Consider the following 19,195-nt stretch of genomic DNA (forward strand, 5'->3'; position numbering starts at 1 on the left):
TACAGTATAATACATCACATTATTTGACATTTTCCATTTTGAATACTAAATTGATTTGGCATTATAATCATAATTTGCAAAGCAAAATGTTATCAATGTATACACATTACAAAACTATGCAGAATGTGCAGTGAATTTAAAAACTATAACCCATAATTAAAACAAATACGTCCGTATTTATTTTTAAGACAACTTCAAATCCGACTGGCAACAGTTCATTTCCATAAACTTGCCTGTTTCCGGATATTCCTAACCGATATAAAGTGTAAATTAACTTAATCTAGATATTTGCTTAAAATTTGTTTTTCTTGAAATAGAATTAAATATACAACCAATAACTTGAAATTTCAACGATGGCTTTAGAATTTTTCCATGGTTTGAGAAACACTTAATGAGACAAAATTATTCTAATTTTCTCCACTATGTCCTTTCCATGTCAACTTCACTTGAAACTTTTTCAACTGTTCCGTTGAAGCCAATGTCAAAGAATAACAATAAAAATAACTACCAGGTACTTTAAATATTAATTACACCGGTGATTTATCAGTGTTCTAAAAAGGTACAGAAGTCGTGATCTGTATTTTGTTTGACGTTTATTTGTGTCATCGATTAGAGTTAATTGTTATACCGCTCTTACCCAGCCACCCGTAAAATAATAAATACACAATAAGCGCGTTACAACAAATACTCAAAAAACCATATTGGCATCGTAGTGATAAGACGTTATTTTTATCGGTGCGTTGACCGTACGTATAGAATAGCAAAGGCCGTAGGCTATATAAGGTTAACTGATCGCAAAGGTACAATAGGATTATCTAACATCACTGCACAGTCACACATACGGCGCGGATAGCTACGTCTATCTAAGGACAGAAACGTAGTTATCCGTATCGATCCGTACCTGAGCCGTACCTCAGAGTAGTCATTCGTATTAATCCGTGCCAAAACGTGGTCAAAACGTATTCCAAACTTATTCCAAACTTGCAAGTTTCTCCAACTTTTGAACATGCACAAAAGTTTGAGCGAACCGTAGCCATTTGAGCGTGACTTTATACCACAGTCACACGTTCGGCGCGGATAGCTACGTTTAGCTACGGATAGAAACGTAGTAAACGGTATCGATCCGTACTTGAGCCGTACGGACTGGTACGGATTGATACGGGTTACTACTTTAAGGTACGGCTTAGGTACGGATCGATACGGATTACTACGTTTCTGTCCGTGGCTAGACGTAGCTATCCGCGCCGTATGTGTGACTGGGGTATTAGTCCAACTTGGCTGAAACGTATTCATCCGTAGTTAAACGTACTTAAACGTCATACAGTTATACGCTATTTTAACCAAATTTTGTACAAAGTAGATACAACGAGCTGGGTACAAAACGGGAGGGTACAATCGTAGTTTGCAGATAAAGTTGTGAAAAGAGCCTAAATGTTCAACCTGGATACTTGTAGTATAGCTGTATATTTACCTATATTATAAGAATTGATTTTCATGAAGTTTTTGTGGGCGAAATAAAAGGTCACTATGTCGTGGTGGGTCTTTAAAGACCCACCATGACCCAGTGACCTACTTTACACAACTTTATCTCCAAACTTTATCTTTATCAACAGCTTTGAAAATATAGATTAATAACCGTCTTACACTGTAGAAACAAACTGTGATTGAAATTTAACTAAACACACTGGTTTATTAGTCCCCCGCCGTGGCGGAGGGATTATAGGAATGGTCTGCGTCTGTCCTTCCGTCCGTCCTTCCGTCCTTCCGTCCGTAACAAAATCGTGTCCGGTCCATATCGCCTAAACCCCTTGAAGGATTTTCATGAAACTTGGGTCAAATGATCACCTCATCAAGACGATGTGCAGAACCCATGAGTCAGCCTTGTCGGTTCAAGGTCAAGGTCACAACTCAAGGTCAAATGTTTGAGCCTGCCATTTTGTGTCCGCTCTATATCTCCTAAACCCCTTGAAGGAATTTTATAAAACTTGGGTCAAATGATCACCTCATCAAGACAATGTGCAGAACCCATGAGTCAGCCATACCGGCTCAAGGTCAAGGTCCCAACTTAGGGTCAAAGGTTTGAACCTTCCATTTTGTGTCCGCTCTATATCTCCTAAACTCCTTGAAGGATTTCCATCAAACTTGGGTCAAACGATCACCTCATCAAGGCGATGTGCAGAACTTATGAGTCAGCCATGTCGGCTCAAGGTCAAGGTCACAACTGAAGGTCAAAGGTTTGAGCCTTCCATATCGTGTCCGCTCTATATCTTCTAAACCCCTAGAAGGAATTTTATAAAACTTGGGTCAAATTATTACCTCATCAGAACAATGAGCAAAAATTATGAGTCAACCATGCCAGCTCAAGGTCAAGGTCACAACTAAGGGTCGAAGGTTTGAGCCTTCCATTTGGTGTCCACTCTGTATCTCCTTAACCCCTTGAAGTATTTTCATCAAACTTGGGTCAAATGATCACCTCATCAAGAACTCATGAGTCAGCCATGTCAACTCAAGGTCAAGGTCACAACTGAAAGTCAAAGGTTTCAGCTCTGTATCTCCTAAACCCCTTGAAGGATTTTCATGAAACTTTGGTCAAATGATCACCTCATCAAGACGTTGTGCAGAATTCATGAGTCAGCCATGTCAGTTCAAGGTCAAGGTCACAGCAGAAATCAAAGGTTTTACCCTTTTACTATCCATAGCAGTGGCGGGGGATTTAGCTGTCTTTCAGACTGCCTTGTTGTACATATTACTACATTAATTCATTCAAATGTTAAGACATTAAACACATTGTCATGACCTATTAAAATATCACTGTCAATTTGAAACTAAATTCTTGTTTATCTCATCTTTTTCATGCAATTCATGTATAACTACCATCATGGAAATACAAAAGAATACAGTTAATTTTTGGTGCCTCTTTAAGATTAAAGTACCATATTTACAGTCAGGAACACTATCGTATCAGTTAATTAATTTAGACTTAGGTTTGAAATTTTATAATCTGATGACATCACTGATCTTAATGTCCCTGCTGTTTTGTTTGAATAACTTTGAATGATCGGTATCATAAGCATTAATTGAAATTCATTTGAATTCATTCTGAAAAAAATATATTTTGCCTACATACATGAGAAAATCAAGTATAAGTAATAGGTTCGTTCAACAATATTTAACCGCTAAATGCATATTTGCTATATACAAATATGTAATAAGTTTCTCATGATGGAGGAGAAGTAATAACGTTGTATTAAAAACTCCTTCTTTGTATGCATTCGGACCAGTGTGACCAATTGTAATGTGGATTCTGTTAGTAGCTACCACCTTCCCCACATGAATCAGATGTGAAGGACGGATGATTTCAGACACAAAGTATTTTATCAAATCATCACGGAGAACATACGGCCCGTCCGAGGATCGAACGCAAGACCAAATGATCCGTAGATCGGCGCTCTTCTTATTGAGCTAAGTGGGCGGGTTTTTATTTTGATATAGTGACACAATAGCATTTATGCAGCAAAGATCATGTACCGAATCCTTTGACTCAAGGAACCTACACATAATAAAATTAACCAAGACCTTGATAGAAGAATTAAAAGGTCTGACAATCAAACAATCTTAAGGGAATACTGGAATACAATCGCATAAAATGTCAATATTAATCGATGTGCTGGTATATAGGTTGGTATAAACAATATTCATTTTCCCAATTTGTATCATACAAACATTTAATTAATATGATAGGATTGAGAAGTAAGCTGCTAAAAGCTTGCATTAAAACCTCTTTCCTGTAGATTGAGAATAATACGCATTTAATTAACAATAAAATTTTCAAACTAATTGCAACATAGTATACGTATGATGGGTAAGCAGTAGCTCTAACCATGTAATATAGTACAGTAACAAAAAATGTAGAAAATATTAATATACATAATTATATAAATCAGTACGCTAATGAAAGAAGAGAACGATACTTAGTCTAATTGTTGCACGAGGGACAATGTAAATATTATGCCAGATATATGTAGGTATAAATCTTAAATGTCATTTATTATTAAGAACATGGACAAAAGGCTTATGATGCATAGAAGGATTGACTGTTGAAAATTAGAACTTCCATAAAAATAAATGCCTTACTTGACATGTTTTCATTGTAATGACATGCAATAGTTTCAAAGCAAAACAATTAACCTGGTTTATTCTGTGCCAAGGGTATATTTAGATATTTTGTAATTATATCGCAACTTTTTTTAGTCGTTGTTAAATGTTTAGCTACCGACGCTTGCCATTTGTATTCTCGGAGACATGAACAGAAATCTTAAAGCATACTACCCGGCGAATTCTTTTTATGTTGGACAAAACTGGCTCGCGTGTCGGAAATACGCAATATCTTATTATATGATAATATTACAGCCTTAAACAAATAGTGCAAAAAATCATTCAGATCACATGGACATAATTATGATGTTTTTATTTTTTTTTTTTTTTTTTTTTTGTTTGTTTGTTTTGTTTTTTATATCAAATTACAAGGGCACAGGAAAGACACTGATAAACTTGTTTTTTTTAAATCACTAACCACGTGTTTCATCAAGGCAGGTACAAAAGCAATAGAAGATAAATATCTACATTCGACCTGCGTTTTAAAAACAGTTTCGCCAATGAAAAGCATTGTACAGTGCCCAACTATTTCAGGTCAAAGTAGCATAACCGTGGATATGAATGAGTGTTGCGTCACCATTTTATATAATGAATGGTGGGTATCAGATAATAGAGAGTTTGAGATTTCAACCTTCGCCTTCCCCTTCAACGTCTCTCATATATATATTTTGCGTAAAACGTCACCAATATGCGTGTATTTTATTTATATCAGACGTTGCTACTAAAGTTTTCCATGTAATTTCAAGTAAACCTAAGACTTCGTTTTATTACTATGTGAAATAAAAAGCTTAGTTTCAGGATTTCTGCTTATTATGTTATTCGATTATCCATATGTATAATTGGACTAAATTTGATGCGAAACACTATCAATTAGTATAAGAATATTTAAGTTTTGTTTGGCTAATGATTTTAACTAAATACATTGAACTGAACCTGGAAGTATGAAGTTATCGACTGATTTTGAGAAACTTTGAGATTTTGTTCAAACTTTAACTTCTACGTGATATTTGTGTCCTCAGGCGGTATTGATTATACCAGATGGGCCTTTTTGTCGTAAGAAGTGAAGTTTTGAACGTCCGAAGATGTGATATCACGAAAGTCAAAACTTCAGTCTTTGTACATCTACTCTGTCCACATACACGGCATCAAAGACTGAACTCTGGATGGAGGCACATGGCATGACAGTCATTTTACTTGAAAAATGAATTATCATTTGGTGGAACATTTTATTTTAACTTCCAAATAGAATCAATCCGTTTCTGCCGGACACTTAATAAGACAATTGCGTTTTAATTATAAAAATAAAATGGTACTAGTAACTTTAAAGACGGATTTTTTTTTGTAGTATCAGATAATTTTAGATCTATGATATCATGGTGCGAGAGGTTTCCTGTTACCCGTATGGGATATCTCCATTCTTTACATGCACGGACCCAGAACATGGCAGAGGGGCATTTGGGTCAATCCCCCTTTGGTTCTTACATTTTACAAAGAAAATCGGTCTTGAAACTCGGTGTACCGATTCAAAGTAAAAAAAAAAACTTTAAGAAAAACTATGAAATACTAGTCAACAACCTTTTGTGTTTGCTTTATCTCATATATTTAACTTCAAAGTATATCGAGAAATGCATTTGTTGTAGTTGATGTCTCATGTTTTTGTTTAAAAAAATATTAACTGTAATATCTTTCAAGAACACCATCAACAATAGAATACGTTGATATGATTATCATTTTTATTTCCTCTCATGTATGATTTACAATCATGCATTGTATACTGACAATCATTATATATAAATGTGTTTTTTTTTTTATTTTTTTTTGTTTTTGTTTTTGTTTTTTTGTAATCGCACAAATAATGCGATGATTATGTTAATTGAAATGTTTTTATTTAATTTTCATTTCTAAAACCTCTTGTAAAAGTCCTGCACTTTCGGACAATTTATATCTAAATGCACGAGAAAAACGATCATAATTACAGATAAATTGAATGGGCGGATTAAAAGAAGTAAGGTTCATTCTAAAGTTTGAAATCTCAAGGAATTTTAATCGAACTTCAACTTCATACGTTAACTTCGCAAGAGACGTTGAAGGGGAAGGCGAAGGTTGAAATCTCAAACTCTCTAATATCCGTTTCGTACAAACGCGTTAATTGTTTCAGGATGAAGGGGCAAACTGTAAACTTGTATTAAACTAGAGCTAACACTTAATGAGATTTATACCCCAAAATACCGCTTTGTCAAAAAAAAAATGAAGACATTTTGTCGCAAAAAAATTGTAATATTTTCATGGGTATGAAGGTAGCAAATATGGAGGCTTTCATCGCTGCCTGCCCCAGATAAATATGTTACAAATCTTCCTGGTGATCATATGTGTGAACGTCATTTGTAATTCCTTTAAAACCACACTACAAGCCTGACGGGTGAAAGGCGATGGGTACAAACCACCTATTATATCCCAAAAGAATGTTTTCGAAAAGAACAGCTACGTTTCATGTTGATTATATGAAGGATGTTGCATTAGAATTCCTTGCAAAATCTGGAAGTATTTAGCTCAGTAAACGTTTCGCAGATTGGGGATGGTGGCTTCAGGGTCCAACGTATGTCTATTAAAAAACAAAAGTATGTCTCGCATATTTGCACTTCATGGTGATCTTTTGTAATCACTTTATACAATGTGAAAGAAGTTCCCTCCAAAACATTTTTGCAGAGTTGAAGTTAGTTCCATGGCGGTCCCCTTTGTACAAACACATCTTCACTTTAGGGTGATAAAGTGTATGAAGTCTTATTGGAATCCCTATAAAATTAGGAAATAGTTCATTCCACAACGACATTTTGCAGAGGGATGGAATCATTTTTGTTTGAAAGGGCCTTAGGGTTATTAACCTTTGTCCATTTTCGACAAAATTACGTCAGGTGCATCTATAGTTCATGATGATCAAGTGTTAAACAAGTTTCGTTGGAAATCCTTTAAAATGGGGAAATAATTCATTACAAATATATTATAGAGGGGGTAGGGGCCCAATGGCGCTCACTCACCCTTTTCCATCCGAGAAAAAATATGTCAAGCGCATCTACATTTCATGGTGAGTAGGGATAAAAAGTTCCATTGGAGCCTCTTTTAAAACTTGGAAGTAGTTTGCTGTACAAAATATTTTGCATAGAGGAATGGAAGCTGCAGGCTCCTCACCTTAGTCCGTCCAAAAATGTATGTCACACATATCTACACAGGATGATCATTTTTAAGAAGATTCTCTGGCATCTTTTTCTGAATGTGAAAATATTTCGCTTCACATCATTTTTGCAGAAAGGGATAGAACCCCCAGCTACACCTATCCCCATCAAGTCCGAGAATAAATACTGCTTCATTTTGATCACGTGTATGAAGTTTCATTGGAATACCAAAAATGTTAAAGTAGTTTGCTCAACAAATGTTTTGTAAATGATTTATAAACCAACGAGTTATTCTTAAAAGTATCTCAATTTAAGTCAAGTTCAATGTGGGTAAAATTGATAAAGTTAAGAGTTCCGCTTGAGCTAGTGCTCGGTTGCGGGGATTTTTCACAATTAAACCGAGTCTACTATACTTGTTTTTGTTAAGTTGCATTTTTATTAGCTCACCTGAGCAATGCTCAGGTGAGTTTTTCTGATCGCTCAATGTCCGGCGTCCGTCGTCTGTCTGTCGTCTGTCGTCTGTCTGTCAACATTTAGCTTGTGTATGCGATAGAGGCTGTATTTTTCAACTGATCTTCATGAAACTTGGTCAGAAAAATAACTTTGATGGAATCTAGGCTGAGTTCGAAATTGGGCCATCTCGGGTCAAAAACTAGGTCACTAGGTCAAATCAAAGAAAAACCTTTTGTATCCGATAGAGGCTGTATTTTTCAACTGATCTTCATGAAACTTAATCAGATTAATAATCTTGATAAAATCTAGGCCAAGTTTGAAAATTGGTCATCTCGAGACGAAAACTAGGTCACTAGGTCAAATCAAAGAAAAACCTTGTGTATGCGATAGAGGCTGTATTTTTCAATTAATGTTCACGAATATTGGTCAGAATGATAACCTTAATAAAATCTAGGCCGAGTTTGAAAATGGGTCATCTCAGATCAAAAACTAGGTCACTAGATCAAATCAAAGAAAAACCTTGTGTATGCGATAGAGGCTGTATTTTTCAATTGATCTTTATGAATATTGGTCAGAATGATTGCCTTGATAAAATCTAGATCGAGTTCGAAAATGGGTCATCTTGAATCAAAAACTAGGTCACTAGGTCAAATCAAAGAAAAACCTTGTGTATTTGATAGAGGCGGTATTTTTCAATTAATCTTCATGAATTTTGGTCAGAATGATAATTTTGATAAAATCTAGGCCGAGTTTGAAAATGGGTCATCTCCGGTTAAAAACTAGGTCACTAGGTCAAATCAAAGAAAAACCTTGTGTATGCGATAGAGGCTGTATTTTTCAATTGGTCTTCATGAAAATTGGTCAGAATGATTGACTTGATAAAATCTAGGTTAGTTTCGAATATGGGTCATTTTGGGTCAAAAAGTAGGTCACTAGGTCAAACAAAGGAAAAGCTTGTATATGCGATAGAGGCTATATTTTCCAACTGATCTTCCTGAAATTAAGCCAGAATGTTTGTCTTGATGAAATCTAGGTCAAATTTGAATATATGTCATCTAAGATCAAAAAGCAGGTCACTAGGTCAAATCAAAGAAAAACTTGTGTATGCGACACAGGCAAATTTTTTTCAACAGTTACTGATCTTCATGATATTTTGTCTGAATATTTGCCTTGATGAAATCTAGGTGAAGTTCGAATATGGGTCATCAAAGATCAAAAAGCAGGTCACTAGGTCAAATCAAAGAAAAACCTTGTGTATGCGACAGAGGCAAAATGTTTTCAACTGATCTTCATGAATTTTTTTCTGAATGTTTGCCTTGATGAAATCTATGTCAAGTTCGAATATGGATCATCTGGGGTCAAAACATAGGTCACTATATCAAATCAAAGAAAATACTTATTTATACCCAATATTTTTGCTCCAGTTTTAATGATTATTGGTCAAGATATAGTTTTCCATGAAATCACTAGGTCAAAGATGTTTATACTGTTATAGTGTGTTATGTGGTGTTTCTCAGGTGAGCGACCTAGGGCCATCTTGGCCCTCTAGTATGCATTTAAATGATCTTCTTTTAGACTTTATTATAACAAAATTTTATCATAATCATCAAACATGATAGGTAATCAAGACATTGATCCTTACAATGACAACAGAAGAATGCCGACCTATTTGATCACTCGAATGACTTTTATCAAAAAATATATCTGGACGATTATATTATTATTATTATACAAGATTTATATAGCGCCCTTTTCATGTTAAACATGTTCAAAGGCTCTTTACATATAGCAAACGCAGCCACACAGGGCGCGAAATTCATCCTCTACCAGTACAGACATAGAGCGATCTGACCAGAAGGACAGAGTGAGATAAAGCCCCCAGAGCAGATAGAGAGAAATCCTTTTTAGATACAGACTTGTCTGGCTAACTTAGCCTAGCTCTTTGCGAATAGACAGTCTGGTTTTTTAACTTGCCCGGTGTATAGCACCGATACACGTGAAGCCATCTTTCCTGGGAAGAACCAGTACAGGCCTCTAAGTTAGGTGGGAGACACTCAAGAGCATCTCAGAAATTTCCAGTGCCTGGACCAGGATTTGAACCCCGGACCTCTGGATTGACAGTCAAGTGTATTACCACTAGACCACCGGGCCACCTAGGAAGGGGAAAGAACTATATCACTGAAGCAATTGTAAGACATTGTTTATTATCTAACCTTATTGTACTAAACAAGCAAGATAAGTTGTACTATATAATCATCAGTATTAAAAAAATATATAAACTTATATGAGTATGTAACAGATAAATTCGGCATTTCAACGTCCTCAACTTAGTTTGCCTGACAACATCCAGATTGGTAATTTGCTGAAAAAAAAAGAATTAATCCTGAATGAAATTTAGTACATCTGTCTTATTTTACTGACAAGAAAACTTAAAAACTGTATGCTAAACAGAATAATTATCAAATTCATGTACTGTGTCCTTCGTACTTGGACATTTACCTGTATAATAGAACGTTGGGTAGGCCTGTAATATGGGCACGAGGTGTGTTGCACTTTTCCTTAGCTCTCGTGGACAGACTTAATAAAACAAAGTCTTGTACTTGCTTGCTTGCAAATGTTATTTGCTTACAAAGTATCTTCTTATATACGATGGGTTGTATGGTCTTAATTCATCGCTTCAAAAGGAACCTTAAATCTGGTTTGATCTATCAAGATATCGTTGTTGATTTCTAATAGGCCTACAGTAAATAGTTATATACTGAAATATTTAAATGCATGATCAAATTATTATTTTATATTTGCATGTATATTGTTTTCCAAAAAAAAAAAATATTGAAACACCGGCATATCCTTAGGACAACAGGCACATTGTGGCGTGTTTTTGAGAAATTACAGTTGAGTTCCAGTATGAATGCATTGTCAGGACCTCATGATAGGGTCAACTGTCAAGGTCAAACGTATTGGTCAAATATATAGTAACTCAGATTTGAACTGAAGGTTTAATGTGAGCTATTAGTACAGGATGATGGTGTGCCCTCCAAAATTACGAGACTGCCGTCCTTCGCTCATGGTCCGTCTTTCATAAACATTGAACCAACTGGTCAGATGTTTGTCTCAAATTTGTTCTAATAAGGGCTTTTGGACCCTTTTACGAGCCACTGGAGTTAAAATTTAACAAAAAAATTAAACAACTTCTCCTCATGAACCGCTTAATAGATCTTCATCAAACATATTCTGTAGCATCGCTGTAAGGTTATATCCCAAATAATTCAATTAGAATGTCAAACCCTTTTTAGGGGCCACTGGAGGTAAAGATAGAAAAAAATCAACGACCTCTCCTCATGAACCGCTTATGCATCTTCATCAAACTTGGTATTACATAGTTTTTAGGTCCTCTCCCAGTTTTAGGCAGAAAGGGCGCTTTTGCCCTTTTAACGGCAGCTAGAGCTAAATATAAAAAAACTACATTAAACCACTTTTTATCTTTAAGTGCTTAATGGGTCTTCAACAAACTTGGTTTTTAATATTATTATAACGTCTTCTCCCAATTTATTCAAAATTGGGCTCTCGGTCTCTTTAAGGGGCTGCTAAAGAAAAAATAGAAAACAATTCTTGTGTTCAAGAAGCTGATGGATCTTCATTTAACTTAGTCCGTTGCATCACTGTAAAGTCCTCTGTCAAATTCAAAGCAGACTCCACTTAATAGTGTTTGTTCTTTAGTTGTGAATACCTTGTCACTTTTACATTTCCTGTTTAAGTCATCGTAGTCGAAAAGTTTATCATAGCGTTCCTGTATGACATTGTTTGGAGCTTTAAACATCTGGGTCATCTGACCGAGTGGTAATACCACCAGCTCATCTACCTCATTTTTTGCAAATATAAGACTTACTGTGACCATCCCTTCCCCTTACTGTAATTAGAATGGTCTTACCAAATGTGGAGAGACTGTGTTTGGTCTTATCTTCTTTGTTTGTTTTGTCTGCCTTGATTTAGTTTAGTTTTGCCAACCGTATTCCAGTTATAAATGTAATAGTGACAGTTAAACAATGGTCCTGAATTCAGTGTATCCACACTTGGGGATTTAACTTATGACCAAACAATCAACAGATCTTCCCTACTGAGCTAAGTGGACAGCCTTCTTGCATCTTTTTATAATAATAAATAAACCTTTTTTATCAAATCTTTGTCCTTTTTGACTTCTATGAAAATTATTGATATAAATATTGCAAATAACTGTTACAGCTAAACCATTTCCGTATTGATAAAAAATAAAAAATACTAACCACCGCAGCGAATAATGGGTCTAAAGCGAAATTCTAAATTTTGGCGGCCCTCATGGATTCTGAAAAACACGCCATGATTTCAGCCAATCACCTGGTAGATTCTAACACTTCAACCCTTTCTCTATACATTTTTGGTGAAATTAAGAGGGGACTTTTTTTGCACACAAACTTCCCCAGACACTAGACTATTTTAGGGGTGTACTATCAAATTATCCCATATGTGACATTCAAATTTAAAAACCTTCCTGACACTTTGTTTTCCAATAAAACTCTAGTCTCTAAAGATAAATGCTCTCCCCACCCAACTCCTGTACCATTTTAACCCCTTCCCAAGAGAAAACAATACGACTTTATTTAAACATAATTATATAAAGTTACTTGTGTAGAATGTTGTTGTGAGGTACCTTATTTGTATATTACAGAACCTTGTTACCTGCCAGGGATTTATTACGACACTTCTACCAAACTTTGTAAGTAATTGTATCTTTCTAGTTTGTTTGTTGTTTTTAAGATGTACAAGGTTGTAATTACTTCATCATTGGAATTTGCTTTGCTTAACGTTACTAGCCCACAGTTTGGCTGAATCTTTTTCAACATGTTAATTTCCACCAAGTTTGGCATAGATTGAATACATAGCAATGAAAAATAATAATGTTGGTAAAATCAAGAGTAAATTGTAAGAAAAATGTAAACTTTCTTCTTTATTTCAAAAGCGTTGCAATAGCTTACTACCTTCTGCACTTGGTTATTTATAAGGATATCTTGCAAAAATTATATGTCAGTCACTTTATACTATTTTTCACTATCAAAGTACTCGCTTCTTACTAACTTTCAGAGGAGAAATATTTTCGTCGTAAATGGCTGGGCGAATCCCATTAAGGTTTTTGCTAGGTCCACCTTTCTTGAAAACTATAAGTCATGTAGGTTTGTAGAGGGGTCAGGAAAAATAGCAGTTTGGGGTCGAAACCTCGGAACCCGATTTTTGGCATACAGTTGATGCTAGGACGGTCCTAGATGCCCAAGCACCAATTTACTTTTCGATATAGGCAGTGAAACTGAAGATAATAGGACACTCCCAAATCGGCAAATTTACCTACCAGGGGGGGTCAGGAAAAATAGCAGTTTGGGGTCGAAATTTCGGACCCCTATTTTCGGCATACAGTTGATGCTAGGGTGGTCCTAGATGCCCATGCCCCAATTAACTTTTCGATATAGACATTTAAACTGACGGGAATAGGACCCGGCCAAATCGACGAATTTTCCTACCAGGAAAAATAGCAGTTTGGGGTCGAAATTTCGGACCCCGATTTTTGGCATGCAATTGATGCTAGGATGGTCCTACATGCTCAAGCACCAATTAATTTTACGAGGATGGTCAGCGAAAATGACGGGAATAGGCCCCTCCCTAATTGTCTACCAGGGGGATAAGGAAAAATAGCCGTTTGGGGTCGAAATTTTGGACCCCGATTTTTTGGCATACAGTTGATGCTAGTATGGTCCTAGATGCCCAAGCACCAATTCGGTTTTCGATATAGGCAGTGAAACTGACGGGAATAGGAACCTTCCTAAATGGCGAATTTTCCTACCAGGGGCATCAATCACCAATTAGGTTTTCGATAAAGGCAGGGTGGTCAGGAAAATTAGCAGCTTAGGTTCGAAATTTCGGACACCGATTTTTGGCATGCAATTGATGCTAGGAAGGTCCTAGATGCCCAAGCACCAATTAACTGTTCGATATAGGCAGTGAAACTGACGGGAATAGGATTCCCCCCCCCCCCCCCCCCAACCAAATCGGGGAATTTTCCTACCAGGGACGTCAATCACCAATTAGGTTTTCGATAAAGGCAGTGAAACTGACGGGAATAGGAAACTCCTTAATCGGCGAATTTTCCAACCAGGCTGGTCAGAAAAAATAGCACTTTTGGAGTCGAAATTTCGGACCCCTATTTTTGGCATGCAAATGATGCTAGGATGGTCCTAGATGCCCAAGCACCAATTTACTTTTTGACATAGGTAGTGAGACTGACGGGAATAGGACCCTCCTAAATTGGCGAAGTTTCCTACGAGTTGGGGGTTGGGGAGGTGGGGGTCAGGCAAAATTGCAGTTTTGGGGCTAAATTCCAGACCCCGATTTTGTCACTTTATCGTTCTATAAGAACAACAACGGTAAAAAGACTCCTAGTATACATAGTATATGGAATGGTACGGTGTGAATTGCCATTGACTTTGTGTATTGTGGCGTTTTCACATTTCTGTTGGAAATTTAGACGCACAACCAGTTTAAAGATCTCGTTTATTATAATCTAATTAATTATTTGATCTAAACCATGCTGGAAGGAATTTATCCAAGCCAATACTACTTTGCTGGTCAAGGAATCGTGTTTAACAGTATCAAGCAAGTGCGTAAAAAATTATAAATGAGCAAAAATCGGTGTGGATTATTTTTGTATTGGAAAACATTTTCTAAACAAATATATGTTATACACAGATTTTATTGACTGCATGATAAATAAAATATTAGGTTAATGTCTTGGTATAGTTTATCCGCCTTGCCTGCGAAAAAAAAGTGTATCCCACTCGGCAAGCCTCGGGTGGATAAACGTTTCTCCAACTTGACGGATAAACTTAAGTTAAGAAAGACAGTAACCTAGTATTCTCTATTAATAATCCCTGTGTCTGTTGACCATCTGCTGAAATGTTTTCTATATAATTTAACAATCTCTTAAGTTTGGAATTTCAAAGCATTACCTTTTGACCCCTCTAATTTGCATAAAACATTGTTATATATTTGATACAGCTATAAAGGTTACCGGAAAGGTGCAAGCTCGTCTCCGGGCTTTAACATGACGGGTCTCATCGGATGGTTTCTAGTGATATGCATAATACTTACAAAAAAGAAGCAAAGTGAATTTCGGCAGCTTTATGCATAGAAATAAAATTCCGTTTCCCTAGCCTATGTATGCTACTTTGGTTGGAGAACCGGTTCCGAATGAATAAGTTCGCTGTCTAGGGAACCGATTCAGGTTCTCTAGCCACTGCCTATTTTATTAGAGTGTAGACGGTAGAAAAGAAATTATCAGTATTTGTTGTAACGCGCTTTATTATGTATTTATTATTATTTTACGGGTAGATGCGTAAGAGCGATATAACTATCAACACGAATCGATGATACAACTAAACAACAAACAAAATGCAGATCACGATTTCTGTACATTTTAAGAACACTATTAGATGAATTAATGGTGTAATTAATATTTAAAGTACCCGGTAGTTAATTTAATTGTAATTCTTTGATACTGGATTTGAAGGAACGGTTGAAAAAGTATTAACCGGAACATTTCAAGTGAAGTTGACTAGGAAAGAACATATTGGGGAATATAAGAACAATTTTGTCTCATTAACTGTTTCGCAAACCCTGGATAAAAGCCATCGGTGAAATATCAAGTGATTAGTTTTATATTTTATTCTGTTTCAAGAAAAACAAACGCAGATATCTGTATTAATTTTGTTAATATACGCACGTTACACTTAATATCTGTTAGGCGTATCCGGATACAGGCAAGTTTATTTAAATCAATTGTTGCTATTCAGATTTGAAATTGTCATAAAAATCATACGTACGTATTTGTTTTAATCTTGGCTTATATACAATATAACTTAAACACTTTAAATATTCTTCATTTGTACTCATCTTGCAATATTTTTGTATTGTATATATATGCATAAATTGTCTACAGACTAAAATTATAATACAAAACAAATTTATTACTCGAAATGGAAAAAAAGTCACACATTGACATAAATGAGCCGCGCCATGGGAAAACCAACATAGTGGGTTTACGACCAGCATGGATCCAGACCAGCCTGCGCATCCGCGCAGTCTGGTCAGGCTCCATGCTGTTCGCTTTTAAAGCCTATTGGAATTGGAGAAACTGTTAGCGAACAGCATGGATCCTGACCAGACTGCGCGGATGCGCAGGCTGGTCTGGATCCATGCTGGTCGCACACCCACTATGTTGGTTTTCCCATGGCACGGCTCAAATGATACTGTACCAATAATCTTCGTAGTTTCTGTTAATGCAGGACTACGGCACAATTAGACCTTTTTTAACCCATCGAAATTTAATTGAACATCCTCGGATACATATGACATCACACTTGCAGTATACACGGATCTCTTTTTCTTTTTCAAAGCGAAAAAAAAGACGTCTATGGCAGCAAATACTATATATGCTGTGCTTGTTAACGAATAAACCAAAATAAAATTTATGTAACACAATTCGCACAGTAGAATTTTAAACTGCAGAACGAAAGTTTGTAATTGTTACTTATCGGTAGAATTTTTCACTCTTTCAAATATTGAGAGAGAGAGAAATTTCCTTTCTCCAAATTTCTATGGGATATTGAATTTAAAAGTATAGCGCTCTGGGGTTTCGATTTTATTCTGATACTTTCCTCATTTTGTGTCAACGTGAGCTTCAGTGTTTTTGAATTCACATATATCAATTTTAAAATTAAAGTTTTAAGTGTATCGGCTGACAATCTATGTAGAAATAACAAGTTTTATAAATTTTGCTAAATGGTAGTATTAACTTTATTAATTTAACTGAAAATGTGTTCCAGTTTTAATTTTGCATGACTGTTAAAAGATATTGTGCAGCATATTTAAGGTGGCATATTTCTGCCATTATATAGTTACGTAGCCATTGAGGTACCTTAAAAATATTTTCAGAAAGCAATCTTTCCTGAAAAGATTATCTCAATAATTGAAAGTTTCCGGGAAATATTATTGCGATGATTTACATATTATATCGATACGGTTTGCGTACTGTCCAACAACTGCTGTGTATATTTGTAATCGCGATACGGCAATCTCGATACTTTCAGAAGTTATCTTAATATTTCGAGAGTTTCCTGCAAATAAAAATTATCTCTAGAAAACATGATTTATTGCGATGTTTTCAGAAAAATGCACAACTTTGTTGGAAAGTTAATCTTTAGACTGCTGGCGGCAACTAATTCCGCCTTTGCGATCAGTGCAAACCAAGATCAGCCTGATCATCAAGGTCTACACTGTTCGCTATTCATTCAGTTAATTTTCAGTGAACACCCCTTCGAATAATATGTAGTACTGCCTAAATTGAATGATGGAACATTATCGTATCTCGTCGCAGTTTCAAGCATTAACGCGACAGTTTTCGCTGAAACATTTTTAGGAAATAAATATGATATCTATAGAAAAAATATTTATTCATGAAATTTTTTCAGAACAATGCATACATTTCCTAAAAATGTTTACAATATTATCGCGATAGCTACCTAACTATCTTGTGGCAGAAATATGCCACCATACATATTGAAGAATAACAACTTGAGAAGCTTATATCATTGATATCTTGTATAATTGTTTTACAGAGAACAAGGGAGAACACTGTCGTAGAAAGTAGACAAGTCGCAATTCCTACTCATATTAAAGGGATGGAGATTTCGTTGAATATATTATACCTGATTGCCTTGATTTCTGTGGTGATTTTCAATATAAGGACAGCGAATGCTTTTCCTCATTATGAAACGGGACATGAAAAACCTGGAAAAGGTAGGAAGTTAATTGGTTGTCTAGATTATAAATTCATACCACATACTATTAGAACTTACCAGCGTAAATACTTCAAAAGAAAGATAACGATAACAAAGATTGAAAAAAGCACTTAGTATTTCAAAATATACAAATCATGTTGTCATATGTGCGTTTTCGGGAAAGCAGGAATGTTTAATTCCTTGTTTAAAGGTTGACGTTACCTCATTGGAGACACTCGCTTCTACTTTTCAAAATTAAAGACGCACTTTTTCGTCGGCCATCATCAATAAAAACTAAAATATACATGAGTGTCATATATAATTTAAATAAGGATATACAGTTTAGTGTATGCATACACTTCAGTACATATACAATACCAACCTCCCTGGGTTAGGTCCCATAACTCTGACATGTATTTTGGCCAAACTATGCCCCCTTTTGGACTTAAAAAATCCTGGTTAAAGTTTTACATGCAAGTTACTATCTCCAAAACTAATGCAGGTATTGAATTGAAGCTTCACATGTGTCTTTGGGATTATGAAACTTGCCAAATTATGCCACCTTTAGGACTTAGAAAATCCTGGTAAGTTTTATGTGCAAGTATATTATAGCTATTACTTAAAGGCATATAGATTTGAAACTTATTTTTTTCTTGTTCTTGATCAGTTTTCAACCTCAATGGGTCAATTCCCATACTTTTGACATGTATTTTGGGCACATTATGCCATCTTTTGAACTAGGAAAATTCTTGTTAAAGTTTTGTACGCAAGTTACTATCTCCAAAGCAAAGCAGATATTAAATTGAAACTTCACAAGTGTACTCACGGTTATGAAACTAGATGATTGCATTAAGTCCCATAACTCTGACATGCATTTTGGCTAAATCATGTCCCCTTTTGAACTGAAAATTTACTAAAAAAGTTACTATCTCCAAAACTAATGCAGATGCTGGATAGAAACTCTATAGATATTTTAACATTTAAGGTAATATTATTGTTTCTGGGACAACGATTCGAAAAGCCGAGCACTGGCTGTCTTACGGACAGCTCTTGTTCATCAGACTAGTTAAACGTTAAATGAAGTGATAGTCTACAATATTTTATTATTATAAAAAAACAACAATATTTTATTATTCCATTTATCGATAAAAAGGGTACATCGCAAGGACCACGCGTTTACAATTATATACACAGTAGATCTATTTGACACAGTAAATCGCACTAGTTTCCATTTCTATGACGGCATTCAAATTTTTGTCCCATCGTTTTGGAGTGGTCAGCGACATAGTGTATATAGTTTTAAAGATTAGGTATAAAATATCAATAATAGTCGTTAATTGCTTATTGAACCTACAGAGTTGTTTTGGCAGGTGTTTTCAATATTGTGTATCTACTGTAAGCTTTTTTATAGTCGCCACGGGTAGTCAATGTCGGTGACACTTCCAGAAGCTTGCTAGTAATTTAAAGTTGGAGGATATAGTGCAAGATACAGAAGGCGCTCTTGGGGGGACGAGGGGCGGGCGCTCAAACTCATGACTATTGGTTTAGTAGTCAGAC

The 19,195-nt window shown here is 35.6% G+C and overlaps 2 protein-coding genes across 3 annotated transcripts in view; one reads left to right on the forward strand and one right to left on the reverse strand.

Moving 5' to 3' along the window:
• LOC123557547 (serine-rich adhesin for platelets-like) overlaps positions 1–474 on the reverse strand; it is a 40,933-nt gene extending 40,459 nt beyond the window's left edge. For both annotated transcript variants that reach the window (XM_053543867.1, XM_053543868.1), the window contains exon 1: positions 333–474. The gene's annotated coding sequence lies outside the window, so the exon portion shown is untranslated. The remainder of the gene's footprint in view (positions 1–332) is intronic.
• A 14,719-nt stretch (positions 475–15,193) lies between these two features.
• LOC123557548 (mucin-22-like) overlaps positions 15,194–19,195 on the forward strand; it is a 47,535-nt gene continuing 43,533 nt past the window's right edge. The window contains exons 1-2 of the mRNA XM_053543869.1: positions 15,194–15,619; positions 17,477–17,657. Coding sequence (XP_053399844.1) covers positions 17,540–17,657 — 118 coding nt within the window. The 5' untranslated portion in view covers positions 15,194–15,619; positions 17,477–17,539. The remainder of the gene's footprint in view (positions 15,620–17,476; positions 17,658–19,195) is intronic.

Source organism: Mercenaria mercenaria, chromosome 5, assembly GCF_021730395.1.
Source record: "Mercenaria mercenaria strain notata chromosome 5, MADL_Memer_1, whole genome shotgun sequence".
NCBI lineage: Eukaryota > Metazoa > Mollusca > Bivalvia > Venerida > Veneridae > Mercenaria > Mercenaria mercenaria.